This window comes from Megascapheus bottae, chromosome 27 (genome assembly GCF_031878675.1).
Source record: "Megascapheus bottae isolate mThoBot1 chromosome 27, mThoBot2.hap1, whole genome shotgun sequence".
Taxonomy (NCBI): domain Eukaryota; kingdom Metazoa; phylum Chordata; class Mammalia; order Rodentia; family Geomyidae; genus Megascapheus; species Megascapheus bottae.
Genome location: NC_143535.1, coordinates 8542099 through 8567799, shown reverse-complemented (window position 1 = coordinate 8567799; position 25701 = coordinate 8542099). Strand labels below are relative to the sequence as shown.

The 25701-nt window shown below is 47.6% G+C and overlaps 1 protein-coding gene across 1 annotated transcript in view; it reads left to right on the top strand.

Annotated features, from left to right (window-relative positions):
* The window catches only part of Ncam1 (neural cell adhesion molecule 1), a 239589-nt gene extending 214836 nt beyond the window's left edge, over positions 1–24753 (top strand). Inside the window, exons 16-21 of the mRNA XM_090319502.1 lie at positions 2276–2400; positions 6670–6850; positions 16721–16928; positions 17972–18088; positions 19105–19920; positions 21504–24753. Coding sequence (XP_090175628.1) covers positions 2276–2400; positions 6670–6850; positions 16721–16928; positions 17972–18088; positions 19105–19920; positions 21504–21624 — 1568 coding nt within the window. The 3' untranslated portion in view covers positions 21625–24753. The remainder of the gene's footprint in view (positions 1–2275; positions 2401–6669; positions 6851–16720; positions 16929–17971; positions 18089–19104; positions 19921–21503) is intronic.
* Positions 24754–25701: the final 948 nt, after the last annotated feature.

Below are 25701 nucleotides of genomic sequence, written 5' to 3'. Positions count from 1 at the left end.
GGGAAAATAGCCAAGATCCAGTTGACAGTTCACTCTAGTGCAGTCGTGTCACTGTGTCCTCCCTACAGTGGAGCTGGAAGGAGTTCTTGTAGATCATCTGATCCAGGATTCCTGTTTTGTTTTGAAAATATGGAGACTGGGATAGAACAGTATTCAAGGCATCAGGCGACCCACACTGCAGAGTTCAGAAGAATTCAGGTCTATGGTAGTGATTTGCTCCATTCCCAGAGGAAGCGGTAAGGAGGGTGCAGCTACTGCAGGTGTGTCTCTGGAGTCTCCCGTTCTTGGATGTGTGGTCTGTGGCTTGTGGGGATGTTGGAAAGGTCACCAGCACTGCCTGGTGAACCCCATCCTTCCCTTCCTAAGGTAGCTAGACGGTCCATCAGAGGGTCCACATTGCGATTCTCAGAGCAGAAGGTTACCATAACTAATGCCCACCATGACTTGTGTCCCTTTTCATCCATCGTAGGGCCACCCACAGTCCTATTTTTTCTGGGACTAAGGGACAATCTCACAGGGTACTGAACTTACAGTGATGCTTCAGGTTGGGGTGAATTGTTGCCCCTAAGTCATTCAGAAAATAGATTTTTCCCACCTCTACTATGGCTTCCCCTTCCAGTTGCTTAGCATTGCTGCACATACCCAGAGTTCCTGCCTTACTCCACAATGAACTGCACTTGGAGTTTCTTTTCTCACTGGACAGTCATAATGATGGAGATGTAATTGAATCATTGTCTAAGACTCAGAAAAGTCCAAAGGATTTGGAAAAGCCTACAGACTTTGACATGTCTAAACCAGATACCTGAATGTTTACCACGGAACACTTAGGGCCAGTGGCTAGATCCTGGCTTAAACACACAGGTCAAGTCTTTACTTGTAGCCCACTTGTCTCTATATTGTTTTTATTTTCCTTTGGTGACAGGTTGCAGAAACCAGTTCATAAAGATGGCTTTTCCTACATCCCCTTCAGCAGGTCCTCCCTGATTCAGTCAGCTTTTATGTGTTCCTAATGCCACTATTTCTTAAAACGAAATGTGCACACAGATGACACGTTATCTGTGTTTCTAACCAACTCCAAGTGTCATGTGTGTGTGGCTGGTGCTAGGAGCTGAGGAGTAGAGCTCCAGTTAGCTTCCTCTCTAGAGGATCCTCAGGTAACTCTATAGGGAGTGCAGCCTTGGCTGGGCTGTAGAATAGAGCGATTAGGCAGTGCCTGGATGGCCAGCTTCTTCCGGAATCTCTGATCACACATCTTTGATTCTGTTTTCCAGAGAGCACACTAAAACTGCATTGTCGTCTCCCCTCCTTGAGTGGTTTGAGAGCAGGAAGTCTAGGATTCCAACATGCTGAGTTAATTTCAGCTCTTGCTATCAGATATTCTCCTACTTTGTTGCTTTCTACATATACTGAGAGCATCGTTTCTCTTAAAGTAAATCAGTGTCTAACTGAAGAGCCTTGGTTCATTTGTCCACTACTAGCTCATCCTCCTTCTCCAGCTTGGACCTCACAGTGCTAGAGCCCAGGAAAGTATATATAGCAAATAATGCAAAACCTCAACTGTTTTCTGTTGAGCAATGCCCAAGCCATTTGTTCCTTTTCCACTCACAAAGAAAAAAAACACAAAAGACTCTGATGATCATGATTAAAATACCATGGATTACCACTCACTCAGTTGAGCCATATATGCAGTTTGCTCACAGGAAACTTGCCTGTGGCAAGTTGTTTTTTATTTAACCACAACTGGAAACTTATTTTTATAATCTAAGCAATAAAACTTAATTCATGAAAAGTTAGTTGGAAGGGAAGCAGCATCATTCCTTCCCATCAGGGGTTGGGCCCTAGGGCCTTTGGAGTGAATGATGATCCCAAGGAAAAAAGGTATCTTGAGGAAAATAATAGCAATAATAATTTCCTGAGTAAGATTTCCATTCAGACACTTCGACTATTTCTTCCCCATATCTCAGGCTGTATATCAGGATATGTCAGTTCTACAAACTCAAATCCATAGTTTGAGAGCAGCTGAAAGAAAAGAGGGTACCAGCGAAGAAGACAGAGGAAATCTTTTTTTAACCAGAGGGAAAGAGTGATGCTAAGAGGGAGAAGATAAGACTGAAATAGCTGGACAAAGTTCAGAGTTTCATGCTTATTAACTATTTTTTGTAACTATCTGAATTTCTGAAAGAGAAGCCCCCAGCCCCTCACCACACTCCCATCTTCATGGACCCAACAACCATTCTCTTCCCCAATGTCACGTGGAGTCTGCTGGCTGTTTCAGGGGAACCCAGTGCACCCAAGCTCGAAGGGCAGATGGGCGAGGACGGGAACTCCATAAAAGTGAACCTGATCAAGCAGGATGATGGTGGCTCTCCCATCAGGCACTACCTAGTCAAGTACCGAGCGGTAAGTGACCTCTTCCACACCAACCCTGATCAACACTGATGCCTGGTCTTGAGGGCAATTTGGGGGCCTTGGTCAGGATTTTGAATCCCAAAATGAACCCGTATCTGTTAAGCCATGTCTACCCTGGGACCTTGTGGAAATGATTTTTTTTTCATTTCAATTAGCATCATTGTATATGGTCACGTGAGCTATTTTGTTATTGGGATCCTCTGCCAGAACTATCCTAGACATACATTGATCATTACAAATGAGGGAAACCATGGTGGAAAATCTTTGGAAGTGAGGTGGTGATAAACCCACCCTAGGATTGGTTTTCCTGATGCTTGAACCTTTCCACAGAGCCATTTGCCCATGTTGGAGTACTTTTGTGAAAATGCCACGCCCATACCGAATACTTGCTTGTTTTGTTTAAGTATAGCTTGCAGGGAAGGCGCTGCCTGAAAGCATCTTCTCTATTCAGAGAACCCCCATGTCGGGGATCTTGTTGTTAACCCCACTTTATAGATGAAGCAACTGTGACAATCAGTGACTTGCAGTCTTCACTCAGTAGGGTGAGCCTGAGTTTGAATCCAGGCTTGACTGAAGAGCCTGGGTCCTTTCCCTGACCACACAGCCTTGAAATTTGAATTCAGCATTGGTCCCCTCACCTACATTTGTCTCTCTGCCTCAAATGGTCTACTTGTGCTAGCATTGCACTTGGCTCGAAGTCTATTTTTCCAGCTCCTTTCCTGCCTGCTAAGATCTCCATCATCCTATCTGTCCACCTCAACCTCCCAACAGAATCCCCTTCTCCACTTTTTTTTCCCTTTTTTAGTTTTAGCATGGTATTTGTCCATCTACATCCACAAGCCAGTTGTTGCTGAGAGATTTAGAAACAGGGTCTTTCTGTTGCAAATAATCTTGTTGCTAGAGTTTCTAACCACCCACTAGAAAACAGTGAACCAGAGAACAGTTTTTGCTTTCTTCATCGAGCTCAAATAAGTTTTTTGTTGGAGAGGGAACTATTGTTATTTGTTTGTTATCTACAAGTTGGCTTATGATCTGTCATTTGATCATCTGCCCCTCTCTGGAAGTGACTTGTAGTTCTTTAACTGATGGGGCATCTGCCAAAGTGGTCCAGCCCAGAGCCCTTTGAGCCTAAATACACCTAGAGTCAGTGGATGCTGGTAAGCTGCCAGTCCACCTAGCCTGTCTTTCCCAGTTCATCTCTAAGCCAGCTGCTTCAATAGGGAAAGCATTCGTTGACTTCCCCGAGGCCTCACCCAGAGGTATGACTGGAAAATAGGTGACTCCTCATCTCAGAGAAGGATGCAGGTGGCCTTATATCCTGGCCTTGCTGGAATCAGATAGATGAGAGGGTAAAAATGCCTCTGTCCATTATTAGGCTAGTGAGAAGAACAGGGACCTTATAACCAACCAGGCATAACACCCAGTTCCAGCATCTAAACCTAAATAAGCCATCCTATAACTGCACACCTCCATTTCTCCACCTGTAAAATGGGGATAAAATAACTTATCAATTGCTCTAAAGACTCATTTTAATATATGCAAGAGACCTAAAATGTGTCTGACACTTGGGAGGCTCTGTAAATGGAAACTCTAATTACTGCTAAAGATGCCATCTCCAGATGGAAATATCTCCTCTGTCAGATTGAATGAATGGCTTACAGAGGCTGCACTAAAAAAGACAATGGGATGAGGGGGAAATAACACTGAGATATTTTACATCCCAACAACTTCGACTCTTCTCTTTTTCACTTCAACACTTAATGTTTGCTAAATATTATCATATATTAATATGTATGATACAACAGAATGCGTACTTTATTGAGTGCTCGCTTTATTGTTTGGTTGTCACTTCTGTAACAATGTTTGCTTGGGAAGACAGAAGAGCAAAGACAGGCAGCTCCGTTTCTTAGTTTTAAATTAAAACAAGGCCTTGTAATGATTATACACAAGCCTTATGTTTCTACTAGATTTAGGAAGCTACAATTGCCTGGCCAGCTTTTTCCCCATCAGCATGAGAACTCACATTTGTAAGTCCCTTTTTCTGAAGTTTTGAACCAACTATCTTACCTTATAAGACCCCTTTGCTCTAAGGTAAGTGTTCATCCTGGGCCCAGAGTGATTGTTAAAATACTTCTGGGTGTCTTGGTCTTCCAGGACATAGCATGTTATTCAGCAAACATTTGTCAAGCCTCTTTCTTGCCCAGCATATACCTTGGGTGTGTTCTTTATGAAAACGTCACAGGGAGCCAGGAACCCATGGGTCATGCCTATTCAAGCGGCTGAGCTCTAGATGATCAAAGCCCCAAGCCAATCTGGGAAGAAAAGTCTTAGAAATTCCATCTCTATTAATCAAGAAATGAGAGAGGAGAAGGGGGAAGGAAGGGAGGGAGGGAGGGATGGAGAGAGAGAGAAAGAGAGAGAGAGAGAGAAAGAGAGAGCGCACACGCCAAGCTGAGGCCAATGGCTCACGCCTGTGACCCTAACTACTCAGGAAGTTGAGATCTGAGGATCATGGTTCAAAGCCATCCTAGGTAGGAAAGTCCATGAGACTCTTATCTCCAGTTAACTACCAGAAGTGAAGCGGTGTCTTAAAACTGGTAGCACACTAGGCTTGAGCAAAAGAGCTCAGGGAGTGCACCTAGGCTCTGAGTTCAAGCCCCAGAACCAATCATAAAAAAGCCAACCTGGAGGTATGGTTCAAAAGGTAGAGCATCAGCTATGAGCAAGCAAGCTATGAAGGAATGGATGGGCCTGTGTTTAAGCCCCCAAACTAGTGCACACGCACATGAGTACACACACACACACACACACACACACACACACACACACACACACACACACATTCACGAGCTATGCAATTGTGAAGCTATCTGGAGACTCCCCAGGAAGCCTGACTCTTCTCCTACTTCTTTAATTTCCATGCGGTTGCCTAGCAATGCCTTTGTAAACTCCCCTTCAGTAGAGACTTCTTGACATATGTGTAGGCTATAACTGGAGAGAGCACTGGATGAGAAGAAAGGGAGCTCCCAGGACTCTAGCTTTGTGCCTCTCATTCTGCCGTGGGCAGGGCTCGCTAGGCTGAGTGAGGCACTCTTTTAGCCCTTCAGAACCTCCCACAGGGTTGAGCCTGACAGCCCAGCCTCATCTGTGCAGCTGCAGACTGTAGACCACATGTCATGGAATGCATGTCATGGAATGCTTGTAGAGGTTTGCTGAGCAGTGCCTGCTACAAAAAGCAAAGAACACAGCGATTTCGGAGATGACTTTGGATCACCACTCAGCCACTCCGTGACATCCCCACCATCAGGTTTAATAGCTTGACAGCCCCCCTCTAGACTTGTAGAGGCTCAATGAGGAAGTGTGTGTGGACAGATGTGGCACAGAGCGAGCACGCCTGACACACTGTAGGCGTGCAATAAAAATGACAGGGCCTATTTGTGGGAAAACTGGAATCTGTGCGACATTCACCTGTCAGAGGGTACATCACTCCCCAGAACGGGGGCAGCATTGTGAAATATGACAAGAAACGTGACTCTTCTAGGAAACCCTTTGCCTGTGTGCCCAGCATCCCAGAGTGCAATCCTAGCAGATGCAGCGGTGCTGCAGTCCCAACATGTCCCCAAAGTGGTAGAATGGTGGCAGGCGTCTAGCATCTGCTCCAGTTTGCCTTTGCAAACACGCAAGCCACCTCCTGATCTGTGAGATCCTTAAGACTTCTTGGGCTCAGTAAAGAATGAATTCCCATGCCTTTTAATTATTTTTCTGATTTTGTGGCTTTATGCCATTACTTGTTTTCTTTTGGGATTGTTTGGGGGTTTTTTCCCCCCTCCTATTTATCTAGCAGGACTGGAATTTGAATTCAGAGCCTGGAGTGATACACCACCAACTAGGCAGGTGTTGTATCACTTAAGCCATTCTCCAAGCCTCTTTTATTTTTGCTTTAGGTTATTTTGCAGATAGGGCCATGTGTTTTCCTCCTAGGCCCACCTGAAATATGATTTCCCTACCTGCAAGTGTAGCCAGGGTGGCAGATGCATGCCACCACACCCCGCTTGTTGGTAGAGATGGAGCCTGTATTGTCTCAGGCGTCTCTGAAGTAGTTAGGATTACAGGCATGAGCCACCATGCCCGCCCTAACACCAATCTGGGTTTTTTTGTGTGTGTTTTGGGGTTTTTTTAACTTCTATAAAAGCCAATCTCACTAAATTTTTTTATTAAAACTTTCTGGTGTCTTCTGTCCTTCCTGCCAATTTTTCCCAGAAGCTCTCCTCCGAGTGGAAGCCAGAGATCAGACTCCCCTCTGGCAGTGACCACATCATGCTCAAGGCACTGGAGTGGAATGCTGAGTACGAAGTCTACGTGGTGGCTGAGAACCAACAAGGAAAATCCAAGGCGGCTCACTTTGTGTTCAGAACCTCGGCACAGCCCACAGCTATCCCAGGTATGTACCCACGCCGACCTCCTGCTCTCTTTAGTCTCCTGCTTTGAATTAATGCACACATGCTGCACTCCTAATGCGCCTGAACAGCCCTGACAACCGCTTGCTTACGGCCGTCCTCATGACTGGTTGCCCATGCCAAGCTTAGTTCTGCCTTGTAGCTCTCTGTGCAGTGGGTTGAGATGTACTTGACCACTCCCAGGAGAGCTAAGCTAGGCCTCCTGGGGAGAGGGTCCTGTCTCATTCAGCCTCAATGGCTGAATGCTAGCCAGTTTATGAGACTCCTTAAATGGAAAATGCCCAGCTCGTTGCCTTGCCTGGAACTCAAGTTGATTAAAGAACAACCTAATGAGACTCTACCTGCTAGCTGCATCCCATACCAGGACCTCATATATTTTGTTCACATGCTTCCTATCCGATGCTTGCTTTATCTGCACAGCCGTGGTCCAACCCTCTTCTCTTGGGTGGCCCCAATAGAAGGAAGAGACGGTGCCCAGTGAGTGACAGACATGAAAAACAGAATAAATTGCACCTCGTGAAATAAGCAGGTGGAGTTAGCTTACTACAAAGCATCATCAATGAAAGTCTGTTAGACTGTGGTGTCAGCATTTGTCCTGGCTGGTGACAAATCTGTCTCTAGGGATTGGGAGCTGACTCAAGTTTGAGAATAAAGTGAGAATCCTGATTTCTGGTCCAACAGCCCTATACTTGTATGGTGAATACATGTCCTCATTAGCCAAATCCCCTCAGAGTAAACAGAGCTCTTCTTCCATCCCTTCTGCTTTCTACAAGCCGCTAAATATCAGCTGTAGGCAGGAATGGGGGCATAGGTATGGGCCCATATGCTCTGTCAAAGTCAAATGTATAGGAAGATAGCTGTGAGCAGCTCCCGTCATGCCTGCCGTGTCTATAGAGCTTGCCCAGCTCTTGGCTCACTTGTTGTGATTACTTACATCTCCTGGGGTGGGAGGAGGGTGGGGAGGGCTCAGGGAGACAGGCCAAGAAGGGTCTCTACCACAAAGAGAGACCAGTGGATGGTTCTTGATGATTGTGTGTGTGTGTGTGTGTGTGTGTGTGTGTGTGTGTGTGTGTGTGTGTGTGTGTGTGTAGCTGGGAGAAGTGTGTGGCTGCCAGCACCAGCAAGTTGTCAGGTGAGTTTGAAGCTATAGAAGTATCCAGTGCATTGTGAAAAGGCCCCTTAGTGCATGATGGGGTGGGCAGGATATCATGGAGGTGATCACACGAAATTGTTCTCTTTGTGGATTAAAAGGAAGTCTGGATAGAGGTGGCCCTGGTTTTCTTCTTCCCCTTCTTTCTTTTGATGCTCTGGTGTGTTCTGCTGTGACCTGGACAAGAAAATGAGTGTTTTGAATCCATCTTGCCTTAGGAACATGTAGGAGATATGGCAGGGTGAGGCTGACATGAGCTCTTTGTCACAGTCCTTCCCTGAGGTGAGACTAGATGAGCAGGTCTTTGGGTAGGCCATGTTCCCAGGCTGGGTATGCCAGCAAATATGACCTTCTAGACTTTGGGTGTCCGAGATAAAAACAAGAAGGAGACTTTGTCTTCCTGAGTCCTTGTGAAATATCCAAGCTCCCACTTAAAAGCCAGAGAAGCCTGGGGGGCGGGGGGCAGGGGCTGTTCAGCTTCTCTAGGATGGCTTCATGATGCTAGCACGCTGGTGTGAGAGTTCCATGTCTTTTCCTGTGATTGTCTGCACCTTCCTGGCTATTGTCTTGAGATTGCAGAATAAAACTTGGCTTGCAGTACAGGACATGTACTTGTGCTTAGAGTCTGTGGAGAGTAGAGTGGTAGAAAGAGATGTGGACAGGATTCATGAAAAGCAAGATGGCAGGCTGCTGAAAGGCCAGCTTCAGCTCCGCAGAGACCTCCCCGGGCCGTGGACAGGGCTAAACATGGTTGAATGGCCCACTACATCTCTACCAATACTGCCAGCAAAAACACACTAGATGCTAGAAGAACCACACTCACTGACTACACCTAAGAAGCTTGACCTTAGAAGGAGATAACGCTGTCTTAATCAAACCCCTAGCCTTCTGCTGTGGAGGTTCTTGTTCTGTCACTTTAACTTCATTTGCTCGCTGGTCCCTAACCCCCAAATTAACCCCGCTGTGCTGCGTTTGGCATTGCTGAGCTTCTGACCTGGCCTATGATAATGTTGATACTGCAATGAGTTCTCCTCTAATCTTTGGTTTGGTTTAATTTACTAAGTGGAATTAACCTTGGATTCTTATGTTTTTCTATATTGGACCTAATTTTTTTTTCTTTTTATCTATTTTTCCCCCTGTGTTTCTGTCTCTGCCTTCTCTTTTCTTCTCCCCCACCCTGACCCCTTCCTATGTCTGTCGTCATACCTGTCATCTTGGACGTCACTTCGACATCCCTTCTGCCACGTCTATTTCTCAATCAACTACACATTCTCTGGGGACCCCATTGCTTGACACTGCAGCCACTTTGGGAGGCACTGCTGTATCCTACACATTCGTCTCCTTGCTTTTCTCTGCAGTGACTCTTCTTTTGCTCTGTTAGGGACTTGAACGGGAGGATTCATTTTGCTTCAAAGCCCCCTCAGATCCTATGAAAAATGATCAGTGCCCCTCCCCCCACTGGAAGAACCTGGTCAGAGCCACTGTAGCTTGTCAGAGCCACTGAGCAAGCTGCATTCAGTATGGAAGAGGAAAGTTTTGCCTTGTGGGGGGGAAAAAGCTTTTTTTTTACCTCCTGATATCTCTGCCATCCACAGATCCTCCTGTGCCACTTGATAAGGAGTTTGCCCCCTTTTGAGAGCAGTTAACAAGAAGAAAAAAATAATCTGAGCACTTTCTTTAAAGATCACTTTTTTTAAAAAAAAAAGCATCATACTAGGTTTACAGAGACATTTTTACATATCTGCTACTTACTGCATTTTTTGTTCAAATCTAAAAATACAGCAGAGGGAGAATTCTGAGTCCTTGGAAAGCTTGCCTCAGATTATCGAGATCAACACCACCCATCTCAATCTAACCCATTCGTTCCCCTCCTCTGCCCCCAGTAAGTAACTGGCGTTGCTTGCCTGGAAATATTTCAGTGCCTGTGTCGAAAGATCTAGAACATGGTGATCCATTGAGCACTCTGCTGATAGAATGGGCTAGTCACAAGCCCCTATGATCCATGCACTAGGGAACAAATGGATGCTGCTGGTTAAAGTCGGGGTGGGAGGAGGCATGGAGGTGGAATTGGTGAATGTTCTAGAATGCTAGTTCTATCACCAGCACCTTCCTCTGTGAACAGGGCAAAGCCGTTACGTGTCCCACACATGTCAGCTTTGAAAGGTGCTTCTCTTCTGGATGTGTCACTCCACGGCTTCCTGGGAACTTGTCATAGATGGGTGAGATGAAAGCCTCTGGGTCTCTAGGATTGGCCATTGGCCCTGCCTTGTGGCTATAAGTACAGTGCCTAGAACAGGTTGCAGGCACCTGCTGTGAATGAAATAAGAGCTTTCTACCTTCCCCAAACACTCTCACAGCTCTACCCAGAGGAAAGTCGGGCCCCTCCCAGAGCACTCAACCACACAGTATCAATAACTCTAGGTGGAAAATGTGGGCGCTTCCACAGTGCCCCGGCTTTCCTTTCCTATTGGTCTCTTGGTTTGATGATATGTCTCAAAGCTCAGTACCCCTGTCTGCTCTGTGGGAAGGAGATGGATGCGTTGGTCAAAGTCAGACCCAGGAAATGCAGGGCTGGGTTCTACCTGGTCGTGGGATGGACCTACAACTGAATAAAAGCACCCTCCCCCTCTGCGTCATCTTTCATTCTCCCTATCTCACTCCTGAACATCTCGGCAGAAGTTTGATTTACATTCTCTTTAGGTTCTTTGTCTATTTTTTCTGTTGCTTTCTTTTTTTTTAATTTTCAAAAATTAGCTTTCAAAACTAGCCTTGAAATAACCCCACACTGTGGTTCTCTGGTCAGAGACCACCTGTTAGCATCTGTTGATACAACTCAGTATCGAGGCTCTGTACTGCTCCGTATCTCAGACAGGCAGTACTCCCTGCCCAGCCTGGAACCTCTGCACAGCAGCCTTTGCCCTCTTCCCGGAATGATTCTTAGACATAAGGCAACACTGTAGAGAGCAGAATCAGGAGTGAGAATTATAGATGAGTTAAGGAAACAGTAGAGAAGACAGGACAGGACCCCCGTCTCCAGGCCCTTCCGATTGGGTAGAGGCCATTTGCCCTCCTCCCAGGCTTCCTCCTCAACCTAGTACCAGGTCCATACACAGTATTTGTATTTCTGAAAGAACCTCTGAAGCTCTAGGCCTACACGGGGAGAGATCTGATGTGCCTTCAGCAGCACATCCCGGGGCCAGGCAGCCCTCAGACTGGCACAGCCACCTCTTGGTACCTGCTGGTGATGGATCCCTAGTTCAGTATAGTGGGTCTATGCTACTCAATAGCTCAGACAGGCAGAAACCTCTCTTCTGGAGCCTGGACCTTTTCCCACCAGCACAGTAGAGCAGGACATTTCTGGGATCATGGAAACCAATGCATTCATACATTCGCCTGTGGCTTACAGTGGTCCAACCCCTGGTAGACAGTGTTCATGCCCACATGACCACACCAGGAATCCTTAGGAGAGGAACTCTCAGAGAGCCGCCTCGGCTTCCCCACCTCTATGCCCTGCGTTAGTGCCACCCACCCCTGAGGGCTCTCTGCTCACTTTTGGAATATTTATACAGCAGGTTTGGATCACGTTTTTTTCTACTAATAAGAATGTTAACCATATTGTGTAGATAATCAGCGAGGCCTTTATGAAGTTTACACCTTCGCATTATTAAAGGATATAACGGTTTGTGTGAACTTGCCATTCGTGTGTTCTGATTCCTCTTCGCAATTTGTATGTCCAACACAATGTCAAAAGGCCTTTTCCTTCACCCCGCATTTATCTGGGGAGACATTCACACTGGGCCTCACATTGGTAGTCTGAGACTGGAGTTCTGGCCAAAGGAGATTTTTTTTTCCTTTCCTCATGAGGGAACTCTAAGCTTTCCTTTGTTCTGCTAAGAGGCACCATGGGTCTTTGCTACCTTGGACTCCTTAGCAGGCAGAGTGACAGCATAATGCTTTAGCGGAAGTGGGGAAGTGGTCCTTCCAGGGACAGTGACACATCCTGAGCCACCAGATATACCACTCTGGAGCAAGGCCTTCCAATTTCACAGCCACCTTGGCTTCTCCTGTCAGAGGCTGCACGTGATAGAAACTGCTAAATGTGTCTGTTGGGAAAGTTGTATTCTGACTGAGATCACACGTAAAACACCTTGCACAGGTTCCTAAGACCATCATCAGTGTAGCCGGTTCTGGGATGACACAAACAGACATATAAGGGGTTCGTGAATGAACCATTCTGAGAATCTGAGAGTTAGAGGAGAGGAAAGGCGCTGGGAGAAGGGAATTTCTACAGCTAGGTCTCGTGCACACAGTGGCTTGCATCCATCAGGACACTGGTAAAATATGAGGCCTGTATCTCCTTTGAAAGCATAAGGAAGTGGGGCATTTCTTTTCAATGCCAACTTATCCCAAGATGGGAAGGGCAAAAACAAATAGTTCCAGCCTACTAGTCTCCCCACTTTGCCATCTCCAATGTCACAGGCTCTAGAGGGCATGTTCTAAGAAGTCTTTGTGTGTAGGATGTGCAAGAAACTTGGAAAAATCATGGAGGCAAATGCAATAATAGAGTTTCCCTACTAAACAGGTTTTCTTTAAAAAAAAAACTTTTATGAAATGTGGGAAATATTTTTAAACCCCTCTAGCTGTCCTCAACTAAACAATTCTAGAATACTACCAAGAAAGAAGGATGCATGGCCTATCCTTGTTTAACACTTCATTTTGTAGATGTGGGCAGCATTCTCCCCACAGTGTGAGTTGCATCTCACTAGCTCTGGAAGTCTCAATTCTTGGCATGGTGGCCCTCTTCTTTCCAGGAAAGTCTGCTTTCTCTGGATCAGTTCAGTCCGGTAGGCCCAGTCCAGTTGTCAGTGGTGACAGCACAGTGTTACCTGACCATGGATCCTGAAATCAGCCGTAGTTTGCTATGCTGGGTCTCCTCTATATCATCTCACATAATTGCTCCAACCCTGATTCCTGAGCCTCATCCCAGGATTATGACACATAGAAATAGAGAGCACCAGAATCTGAATGTGTAACAGAGTACTCCAAGAATTCCATCCTAGTGAGTCAATGCCTTAGATGTTTAATGCAAAAGTAAAAATCACAAGCATCATGATTAAAGACAGACGGACCAGGTGTTTCAGTCTTCCAGGAAAAAAAGTCTTTCTCTGTGTATACCTGAGAAAGTGGCTTAGTAAATCAGTTCCCTGTGCACAGCCTCAGACTGTGCACACATAGCAGGCGCTTGGGGTTGAAGAAGACTTGTAGATATCCTGTACCGAATGCCCTGCTGGGTACCGCAACCTGAACATTACATGGCTAGCCTGGGATTTTCTCACCTTTGCTTGAATGCAACGTCCGGGAGCTCATCTACCACGACTCTGTTTGGACTAGCTGTTGATTAGCCTTTTCTCCTGTAAAACTGAAATCTTCCCTCACCCCCATAATTTGCCATCTACTGAGTAAAGCCAAGCTTCTTTTGACATACCTGTAAATATTTAGAATCAGGCTCCACACAACATTCACTCGTGCAACAGATATTCTGTGAACAATTTTCTTTGAATCAAGGTTATCCTGGAAGGCTGGAGAAACAGAAGTGAGCAAGGACACCTGCTAGGGTGGCCTAGAGGGAAAAGGTAGACATGACTAGAAAGTAGTAGCTGGTAATGTAAAAGAGAATCAAATAGGATAAGAGGAAAACACCCAAGATGGTTACTAAGTGGAGGTGCCTCACTAAAGCAATCGGGGAGACTTCCCCAAGGCAGTATGGAGCTTGAGGCCCCAGGGCCTCTGATGGGGTGGGGGTTCATAAGGAAGGAAGGTTTTCAGCCAGGCCTTGGGGCAGGATTGGTTGGTGTGTTCAGAAGGCAAAACACAGAGTGCTTGGATCTCCCAATTGGGGGTAGTACCTTGAGTTTCAAGGATTAGAGAGCTGGACAAAGGCCACAGACTATTTTGCCAGAGACTCTGTGGATTGTATGTCCAATGGAAGGGAAGACCACAGCCCTACTCTTTGTTGCCACTGTACATAGTCTTTTCACCCTCATGTTTCCCTCTCTCTAATGTGCCCAGAACCAGGGCAACCTCTCATCTATATCTGCTGAGCCCAGAGCGGAGGTTCAGCCAGCACTGTTTTCTCAGTGGTTCATTTCTCCTTTTTTTTTTATTTTTGTCAGTTGTAGGACTTGAACTTGGGTTCTAAGTGCTGTCCCTGAGCATTTTTGCTCAAGATTAGTGCTCTGCCACTTTGAGCCACAATGCCATTTCCACGTTTTGACTGAGTAATTGAAGATCATATTTTCACAGGGACTTTTCTGCCCAGGCTGGCTTCAAACTGCAATCCTCAGATCTCAGCCTCCTGAGTAGCTAGAATTATAAATGTGAGCCATAGGTGCCCATCTCATTTCTCCTTCTTAAAGACAAGCTCAGCCATGTGAGAGTCTATGTAACAGTCTCAGACTTAGGGACATTGACTGCAAGCTCATAGGTATACACACATGTACACACTCAAAACCACTTTCAACTCCTCTGGAAATTAGGTACTGCACACCAACCATGTACTAATGTCTGGACCTTGCAGTGGTTTTAAGCCCCTAGAACAGAGAGGAACAGTCAGGCTAAGATGCACCGTTTATTCAGAAAGGCTACTCTGGATTCTCTTAAGGAGTAGGAAGCCATTGATGCCTTTGCTCTTGCATGGATGAGGCCATGGAAAGGCAGATGAGCAGCTTCCCTCCCAAATAGCCACCTCTGCATGAACAGGCTGCGGACAAAAATGACCCACTCTAGCTGATGGCTGAAGTCAGCAGTTGACCTTCTAGTTGTACCCAAAGGGAGATAGCCATCCCTATCTCTCGAGTCCACTGCTAGTCGTGAGCCTGACTGGGGGCACTGCCTGAGGTGAAAAGGAGCAGCTACGGAGCCTGAGGAGGAAAGCTCTGAGAAGCACCCCGAGGTCCCAAAGAGACTGAAACTATTGATGTCCTCCAACGCAGTCCCCATGGCAGCCAGAGGAGTAGCTTGCGAGTGGTTCGCTATGGTTTGTGGGCCAGTAACTCATAGCCAGAACTGGGGTTTGAAGTGAACAGTCAGGTGTCACCATCACTGGGAAAGTTCTTTATAGTCGTTGCACAAGGATCCCTGGAACAGGCAGAACAGCTTCTCAGGAGCACAGGAGGTTAGAGAAAAATACTACTGGTGGGGTTTGGAGGTACACATGCATAACCCTAGCATTTGGGAGGCTGAAGCAAGAAGACCATGAGTTCAAAGCCAGTCTGGGCTACATATAGTAAGACCTTAAAAGGGAGAGAGGGTAAAAAAAAATGGAAGGATAAAATGGTGGCCCATTTATAGTGCTGGTTACCAAGGGTCACACATTTCTCCCATTATCTGGTGTGATGCCTGAATGGTAGAATTCTAGGCCTACCCCACCACTCACAAAGCCTAGTAAGCTGAACTTGGGGGTCAGGTAGGATCAAGCCCTAGGTTGTATTTCCCATAGTCCCTTATTCCATTCCTTAGATCGTAGGTGACCCTCAGGGGGACCCTGAGAATGGGGAGAGGATAGGATGCTTGTTTACTTCATTTGTTCTTTCTTCTTGCAATTGTGCAATTGTCTTTGCTGAAGGAAAACCAACCGGAAGTGCCTATATTGTGGTCTGGGCCCATGCTGACCTATGGGCTGAGCTGTGCATGGGATCTTGGATCCTGCACTATGGACCCTTGCCTCATCTCTCAGACACTACTGGCAGTCACCCAGAGTCAGCGTGTCCACCTTGGTCAACTAATTTCGATCATAACGGTGTAGGGAGCCCAGCCCAAGTCCTTCTGGGATAGCATTCAGGACTGTAGGTGCACACCAAGGTGCTAGACACAGAAGCTGAGTCTTTCAGAGTGAGTCCCACCATTCTGGCAGCTGGATACTACTGGAGCCTGAGAATGTGTCCACCGGTGTGGGTGTTGGGCTGTGAATGGGAATGCCTGTTCCGTGTGGGTGTGTAACGTCATGTGGGTCTGCTGGTTTCCCTGGAGTCTGATGCAGGCTTGCCCAGCTCCTAGATGGTGAGTATTCCCAGACTTTTTCCACCTTAATCTCCAGCGTCATGTGACTTCCCTCAGCTTGCTGGCCCGTGACAGAGTGGGGGTGAACTGTGAGTCCCAGGTCACTCCAAAGGGGGCTCCATTGGAGTTATTGCAGAAAGGGAAGGGGAGACAAAGCCACCCATCCCACTGGCCTTGACGTCCTTGCGAGCTCAAGGCAGCCCTGGAAACATTGTTAGGAACCATTTGTGACTCTTGTCCCTCACCCTCAGAGCTGTAGCACAGCCTGAAACCAGCCACCAGTATCTGCCTGGCCTGTAAAGCCTTTTGCTGGGGTACAGGCACACATCACAGTGTCCACCCACTTGGTCCTCATTCGCTCCATCCCTGTTCAGCCTGCTCCTGGAACACAGGAGGGCAGAGGGGATGACTGGGGACAGGACTCCTGAATCCCTACTTTCATCCTCACTTGTGGGAACCCCACGCTGCAGTCGCCTGGCTGAGCTGAAGTCGTCATCTTGAGGAGGCCACAGCAAAGATATCACTGGACACTAGTGCCACGGCTTTATGCTCTGGGCCCTACCCAACCCCAACGGCAGTGGATTGCAGGGTCGGAAGGCTCTTATCTCCATCTATTAACCACCAGCCATCTCTCTCCCTCCTCCAGCCAATGGCAGCCCCACCTCAGGCCTGAGCACAGGGGCCATTGTAGGCATCCTCATCGTCATCTTTGTCCTGCTCCTGGTAGTGGTAGACATTACGTGCTACTTCCTGAACAAGTGCGGCCTGCTCATGTGCATCGCTGTCAACCTGTGTGGAAAAGCCGGACCTGGAGCCAAGGGCAAGGACATGGAAGAGGGCAAGGCCGCCTTCTCGTGAGTACCGCCCTCCCCGGCCCCTCACACTGGGCCCTGCCCCAAGCCAGGACTCACCAGGGCGTCACACTTCTGAGCCATCCACCAGTACCACAGTGACCTTGCTTTTAGCTTTGCTTCCCCATGTGGAAACCCTGAGGGGCAAAGCAGTATGGGAAGTCTCCATACATGGTGGTGGGGCAGGATACGAGGTTATCTGTGGGAAAGAGCAGCCTTATCAAAATTTGGAGATCCCCAGGGAGGTGATCTGGATAAGAGACTCATCAGAGCTGAGGTTGAAGAAGAGATAAGATGGAAATGAGTGACTAATGTTGTAGGGGACTGCACGCTTACCTCAATTTCATTCATTCATTACCTTTCATCACTCAGCAAAATACTTCTTCTGTAGCTACAGAATTTGAGGCAGCATTCCCAGGCTCTAGGGAACAAAGCAAATTTAATCAAACAAACCTGTCCTGGGTTGAACCAGTGGTGCAGAGGCTGTTTGCTCCAGCAGTATCTCTGTAGAAAGTGGTCGTGAGCCAGTTTGAGGGCGCCTTTGAGGAGCCTTGCTGTGGGGAGGAAGCAGGGAACTCAGCTGCTGCTAACTGAAGACAGAGGGGGATGATGGTTTACTTAGCATTGCTCATGCCTGGAATATATCTCTATGTGCATATATGCCTATGGCTCTCCTTACACACACATATAGAACGCCTGCGTGCATGCGTGCGTGCGTGTGTGCTTTTGAGCACTTAATCTCTCACTAGGTAGCATTCTAAGCACTGTGCATGCATTTGCTCATTTAACTCAGACTAGGTGAGTGCATACTCATACTTGCCATTGTGTTTTAGATGAGGACGCTGAGGTAGGGTTGATGTTAAATCAGATGCTCAAGGTTACCCAGCTCTTGAAAGTTGGGCTGCGAATCTCGTACACTCCTCCCTGACTCTGAGTCCCAGCCAGCCTCACAGAAGGCTTCGGTACTCACCTGAGCTGTGGCTGTTGCCTTGGCCCTGCTCACCCGCGCGAATTCCCTGGGATCTAACTAGCAGAACTCTCCACAGGAAAGATGAATCCAAGGAACCCATCGTGGAAGTTCGAACAGAAGAGGAGCGGACCCCCAACCATGACGGGGGAAAACACACAGAGCCCAATGAGACCACGCCACTGACAGAACCTGAGTACGTGCAAGGGAGGGAGGGGCGAGAGGGGGAAGGAGGGAGGGGCTGGCATCTGGTCAGTAGAACCTCACACCCCCACCTCATCACCCTACCCTTCCCTGCTTCCCACCCTCGGCTTCCGGCCAAACACGGCAGGCCTGGATTCTGAAGTCATTGGGCCAGAAGACCTACTTGGCCAGGCAATGGCTGAACCCACTCTCCTTCAAGGGAAGGCATTCTTGGCTCTATTCCGTACCAGTGAGGATCTCAGCATCTATTCTAGCAATGGCCTCATTGAGAGGCTTAACCAATTCTCTTTAGGGTTTCTTACAATTGTAGTCCTTTGCAATTTTCTTCATAAAAGAACCAGAATGGGGAGGGGACCTGGTAGAGTTCCCTGGCCCTCTGCTATTCAGAAGCCTCGAGTGGGGTAGGGGTCCTTAGAGAACCTGCCCCGCTGTGTTTGTCCTGCCTGGCTTGGTTGGAGAGGATCGTGGGGTTTGGTAGGAATTCAGTCTTACAGGACCCTCAGCTCTGTGGCTGGAAGAATGCGTAGCTGTAGGGAGCCATGGAAGCATGTGTAATCTGCTTTCATCCTGGCTCTCCCCATCCATGCCCTAAGGAGTCCTGCGTGGGAGGCAGGGCTCAATTCTTCTGGGGCCTAGAAACCTTGACCTGCCTCTTCTGGAATGGAGATCCTGGGCCTGCATCCAAGAGAGAGCCGCAGACCTGTGTGCAGGGGGTGGGAGTCTTGTACAGAGAGCTGGTGGTCCATCGGCAGGGAGGAGAGCTTTAGGAGAGTCCCTTTGAGACTGCCACGTTCTTTGTCGTCTCCTGTATCCTCTTCTGCCCGCCTGGGCTTGTGCCTTCTCTTGGCGTGCTTGTTTTCTCTGTGACCCTCTGTTCCTGCCTGTACGTGAATGCATGACCCACCCACCATTTCTCCCTTCTCCTTCTCTTCGGCCCTCCTACCCAGCTTTTTCTGTCATGTCTCTGCTTCATCGTGTATTCTCTTCTACTTCCTGTCCTCCCCACAGGCTGCCTGCCGACACCACAGCCACTGTCGAGGACATGCTGCCTTCTGTCACCACCGTCACCACTAACTCTGATACTATCACCGAAACCTTTGCCACTGCTCAGAACAGCCCCACCAGTGAGACCACCACCCTAACTTCCAGTATTGCCCCACCGGCCACTGCCACGCTGGACTCCAATTCTGTGCCCGCTGGCCAGGCCACCCCTTCCAAGGGGCCTGGGGTTACTGCCTCCTCCCCTCCCCCCGCTTCAGCCCCCAAGGTCGCCCCCCTTGTTGACCTGAGTGATACTCCAACCTCAGCTCCTGCCACTAGCAATTTGTCCTCTAGTGTCCTGGCCAATCAGGGAGCGGTCCTCAGTCCCAGTGCCCCGCCCAGTGTCGGGGAGGCCTCCAAGACCCCTCCAGCCAGCAAGCCCAGCCCTTCCCCAGCCACTGCCCCGACAGGGACAGCCAGCCCCCTAGCGTCAGTGGCTGCCTCTGCCACCGAAGTCCCCCAGGCCACGCAGGAGACCCCCAACACCAAAGGCCCGGACCCAGAGCCCACCCAGCCCAACACCGTGAAGAACCCACCCAAGGCCTCCCCAGCCTCTGCTAGCCCCAAGATCGAGGCTGCCTCGGTCCCCGCCACAAACCCTTCCCAGGGCGAGGACTTAAAAATGGACGAAGGGAACTTCAAGACCCCAGATATTGACCTTGCAAAGGATGTTTTTGCAGCCCTGGGCTCTCCTGCTCCTGCCGCTGGGGCCAGTGGACAAGCCCCTGAGCTTGTATCTTCCACTGCCGAGAGCTCTGGTCCACCGGCACCAGCAAAGATCGAGTACGGCCTCTCTCTGTCTGCTGTCATCGGGTTGTGTCCTGTGTGCGTGTGTGCAGAGTGTGCTGTGTCCTCCTTGTTAGATGTGTCCTCAGCCTTCCCCAGGGTTTCTCTGAGGCGACTGTCAACCAGGGGGGCTGGGCTGTGGCAGGAGAAGGGCTGCAAGCAGGGTCCCCCGTGAGCCAGAAGAGGAGCAACTGCCTGCTCGCTAATTAGGCCATGTTAATTATGTTTCATCCTTATCACCCTGGCGGCACCCTGGCACCGTGTTCCTCGGAGGTGCCTGCAGTCAGACCACGGATGAACAAGACTCGGGGAGGGAGCTAAAGGAGGTCACCGTGCCCTCGTCTGCCACCTGGCCCCACATTGATGTGGAGGACAGGAGCCTAAAGGGACGGGGCTGAGTGCTCCCCCAAAAGAGGCACCGTAGAGCAGGAAGTAAAGATATAGCCCCTCCCCCAGGCCCAGTAGGCAGGGAGAACCGGGGTCCACATACTAGCTCAGGTCCCCCCTTAGAGTACCTGGGAATATCTGTTTAAGGAAGGAGGGAGGGAGATGGACCTGGGTAGTTCACACCTGTAATCAGGAGGCTGAGATCTGAGGATCATGGGTCAAAACCAGCCCTAGCAGAAAAGTCCCCATGACACTCTTATCTCCAATTAACCACACTCAAAAACCGGAAGTGGTGCTGTGGCTCAACTGATAGAGGGCTAGCCGTGAGCAAAAAGAGCTCCCAGGCCTCAAGTTCAAGCTCCACGATTCACAAAAATGTCTACTGAGTTTCTGAAATCCCAAGACCTTACGATTTCAGGTTTCTTAAATGTGGTGCCTCACACAATGGCACTGGAAGCTGGGGTCTGCATCCAGTTTCTGTCTGTCATCCTTGGGTCTCTCACTTCTGGGACCCATGGCTAGGAACAGAGGCAGGCTGGGTTTTCTGTGGAGTGACCCCATATTGCTGGCATGATGCCAGCAGACTCTAGCCCAGAGTGCTCATTTGGAGGAAAGTTACAGGGATGCCATGGCTCCACCCTCTCTACCCCCTATCCCATAGCAAGCAGCCTACTTCTCTCCACCTTCTGTCCGTATTTGCTCATTCAGACCATGTAGCTCCTCTTGGTGGGGGAGATGTTAGGGAAGGGGATAAGGAGGGATTGGACCAGCAGGAAAGAGATGGCTTATAGTGGAGACATCAGTGCAAGAAGCCCAAGGCAGAGCAGTTCTCTTATAGCAAGCCGAGCTACTGCTGGACAAGTGAGAAAGAGAATCCCTCCTCCACAACTTGTCCTGCCCCAAGGTTCAAACCCAGTCTTTGCCTCATTCCTTGAAACAGAAAAGACTGCGATTTAAGCCTGCGCACTTAGAATCATCTGGCTGTTTTTAAAAGTCGATGTGCCTGGGGTTTCTGGGTACGCTGCTTGGGATACAGCTCCCAGATGATTTCCAGTGTATACCCAAGGTTAGAAATCAAAAGGATCATTGAGGCTCCCTCCCTTCCCCAAGTTACAGCAAAAAGTGGGGTGAGGTGATGTCTGCAGCAGCATAGCGATTGTTTCTCACTGGTACTGTTTGTGGATTCTCTGCAGGAAGGGCCCGGTAGAAGCAAAGTCGGAAAGCCAGGAGTCAGAAGCAAAGCCAGCACCAGCCGAAGCCAAGACGGTCCCCAACGACACCACACAAACAAAGGAAAATGAAAGCAAAGCTTGATGCGTGCCAGGAAAAGTGACACAGCGGCTTCACCACCACCGGAGAGCGTTTCCCAATGTCACACACACACACACACACACACACACACACACACACACAGAATCTCATTCCTCTAGTGTCTTTTGCCTTTAAGAAAGAAAAGAAAACTAAACAGATAAACATAGGACCTCCTTTTTGTAGGTTTATAGAAAGGGCTCCTTTGTTGCAAGAAAATGAGACAAAAGGATAAACCCAAACTAGGACACTCTGTTCCCTGAAACCATTTAAAAATCAAACAAAAGGACCCCGAATTAAGAATCTAGGAAGCTCAGAAAAAAATCTAGATTCAGAATGAACATACTTGGTGTAACCCAATTGGCACAGACCTATTTTCAGAGAGAAAAAAAAATTACAAAAAAAAGCTTCCAGTCACTGAGACTAACTGGATGAACAAAGTCCACACTTTATTTTTATACTTTCAGTCGAGTTGGACGTCTGTCAAACCTCATAAATAAGTTATCATTTCTGTTCACATTGTATTTCTCCCGTATGCAAAGTATGTCGCCCTTTCTAGTGGATTTCATTTCCAGTGTAGATGCCTATTATTTCCTAATTATGCCAAATTGCAACTTCTTGTGGAGGGAGGGGGGCCCTCCATTTGCAGGATTCAGATTTCTTTGGCTTCCTTTCTCTTTCCTTTTTTTCACCCCCTTTTCTTTCCTTTCTGAAACTTTTGTTTTCCAATGTTTACAAGTTGACATATGTTTGACTACAGTTCTCTGTTTAAATGTCCATGTAAAAAAAAATACTGCCTTTTTTTTTTAAGTAACAAATATCGCCTAGAGGCAGCCTTATTTCATGAAATAGGGCTAACTTTGATTTGGGTGGCTCTTTTCCTCCGCGTAATCATTTGCAGTTTTTGCTTGTGTCCAACTCAGGTAGAAATCCATCTCCTTCTGAAATTGTTTTGCCTTTGGATTTTTGGTTCTTTTCGGTGATCCTTCAGGGGTGAAACCACTTTCTGATTAACTGCCGCCTGCCTGTGTCTGTGACAAAGGCTCTGACTCATGGGCACCCAAATGCTTTGTTGAATGAAGCAGAAAAGATTGTATAGTTGGGGCTGGTATTGGTGATCACACATTTTGACCCCAAACATCCCCCTTTTATTTCATAGAAAGCCAAATAAAATATATACACACCATTTTCTTTTGAGCCCAGAATCTAGATTTGAGCAGAAGAGCATGCATACTTCAGGGAATTGGTGTCGGTTTTTGGAAATCTGTTGAAGTGAAGTACTATTGGCCTTCTGTTCACTTAAGCAACATTTGTTTAAAAAAACAAACAAGAAAATAGGAAAACAAAAAAAATACTATCTGGAGTCATAACACAACTTTCCTGGATTGGAAATCAAGTGAAGGGGGAAAAATACAGAATCTTTAAGAGGGATGGGAGGGGGGAGAAGGGAAAAGCCAGCCCTTTGTATAGAAATTTTGCTTTTTTTTGTTTTTCAATCTACTTTAGAACTGCAAGCTTGTGCACTGTGGATGCGTGAACTTTAGTGTGAAACGTGTTTTTTGTCATAGTATTGAAATAAAACTTTCAACATAGTTCGGTTGTGGAAAGGTATAGCAGATAGTTCAGAAAAAAACCACACACACATATTCAGGAAACAAAATATAAATCTTACAAAGGAATTGAAGCCTTTCAACAAGGAAAAATGGGTCATGATGACAACCATGATAATGATGATGCTGATAATGATGATGAAGATGAAGAGGACACTAAGCCAACAGAAACCCATCCCCTGGCTCTCGTTCCTTTCCTAAGGTACCACGCGGCAAGAGGCTAGGTTGGCAAGATGGCCTCCAGGTCCGCTCTGTGGGCTGCACTCCCCCCCCATGTCCCGATATGTCTGCACCCTGATCAGTGGCGATGCTAGATGATCATTTCAAACTGTGAAAAATAATGGTCTTGTCATTTGCTAAATGTGGGGTTGTTGTTTTGCATTCTTCTCAGCTCCTGGGGATGGAAATGGAGGATTCCAGAACACACAGCCCTGAGACTCTAGGGACTGCATGGACCAGTCGTTCAAATGCATGGGCCCCTTGGGGGGAAAAGGAAGGTGAAGATTGCTCTCTGAGCACCGAGCACTGAGGAAGGAAGGGCCTAGTGAGGATGGGTGGGCTCTTCCGGTTACCAGGCTGACCAAGGGCATCGCTTTGTCACCTTGTGATGTCAGTAGCCTGACCAGCCAAGGCCATGTGATGCCTGGTGGAGGTTCTGTTTCCCTCTTTCTGGTTGGTCATTGCTTAGACAAAGGGATTTGGGGTTCTGATGGTTAGAAGAAAAGATAGCAGTATAGTTACCCCATAGATTGCCTAGCCCAGGGCAGCCAAGTCCTAGAACCCTGGCTGGGACTCAAACTGCCCACCCACCCACCCTTTGGTCTGCCTCTCTCGTGTTACATATTACATTTGTCTCAGCATGCATGAGCTTTTTTTTTTTTTTTTTAGGAGCAATGCTTCCTCTAAAAAATAAAATCAAAGAGGGAGGGAGTCACATTACTTTTTAGATGTTCTTTTATGTTAAGAGATATAAACGTCTTATTTTCCTTTCTTATTTTTTGCTTTTTTTCTTTTAAAGGAGGGATCAACTCCATTCGTTTCGACATTGGTGTGTGTGTGTGTGTGTGTGTGTGTGTGTGTGTGTGTGTGTGTGTGTGTGTGTTATGCATATGTATTCACATAAAAAATGGCAAGGCCATTTCTGCAGGAGGGCCACTCAGGTGCCATGAGTAGAGTCTCAGTCCTGAAGGGTCATGGTGTATATATAGATAGCTGCAGCTTCCCAAATGGAGTTCTGTCATCACGCTTTTCTATGGAACCTCCCACATCCCAGGGTTTCACCCTAGGCTGTCTGTCTGGTTGGTGGTATTTTTCAGACCTCCATAAACACCCTCACCCAGCATTCTGTACTTTGGGGGCCTTCTCTCTTGTTATAAAAAAAAACAAAAACCTTTTTACCAAGTGAAACATCCACAACACCTTTGTTTCCATTCTCACCGGTGTAAATACTGACTACTAACTGAGAATTTTGACTTTGCATTCTGTCAGAATACTTGTGTTCAATAAAAATTGAAAGAAAAAAAAACCCGCAATGCTTGTCCAACTGGGATTTCTTTCCATTCAATGAAAACATGTGATCTGTGAATCCATGCAGTCCTGTCTGTGATTATGGATTTGACTTTGTGAGCAAGGTCAGTGAACCCCTATGTCTTGAATGTGGATAGCCTGAGTGGAAATTTCTGTAGTGATTTTTATAGGTTGATAGACAAGTGTTCATTTAGAAAGGCCAGAAATCAGACTGGGAAAGATTTCATTCACATACTGGTTTTCCCATTTCCTGGTTGATCCTTAGAATGACTTCATTTTTACCCTTCCACCATCCCCCAGACCCCCACCCCAATACTCTGCATCCTCCTTGAGAAGACTAAGGGTTAGGATCGGTCCTGGTGAATGAACAGGGCAATGGATATGGGAGTCTAGTGTAGTGCTTTCTTGTCTCATTGTAAGGATCCTATAAATGCAAGGATGCTGCTACCTCTCCGAGAGTACCACCAAGTCCAGTTGTAATAATCAATCAACACCTGAGATCCAATTCACAATGCTGAGATAGACACATAAGGCTCTCTTTTCTTTTTGTGGGCCATAGGGCTTGAGCTCAGCCTGGGCAGTGTCCCTGAGCTCTTCAGCTCAAGGCTACCACCTTACCCTTGAGCCAAGTCTCACTTCCCATTTTCTAGAGGCAGATAAGAGTCTCAAGTCCTTTTGTGCCTGGGCTGGCTTTGAACCTTGATCCTCAGATCTCAGCCTCCTGAGTAGCTAGGATTGCAGGCATGAGCCACCGTGCGGGTTTAGACACACAAGGCTCTTATACATGAGAAGCAGTTTCCTTTCTTTGTTGTTTGGTGGTGGTGATGGTGGTGGTTGTGGGGCGTGAACTCAGGACCTGGGTGCTATTCTGAGCTTTTTTGCTCAAGGATCTACTGAGCTAAGTAGCATGAAAACCAGGCCTTGGCTCAGAATTATCTTGTCTATG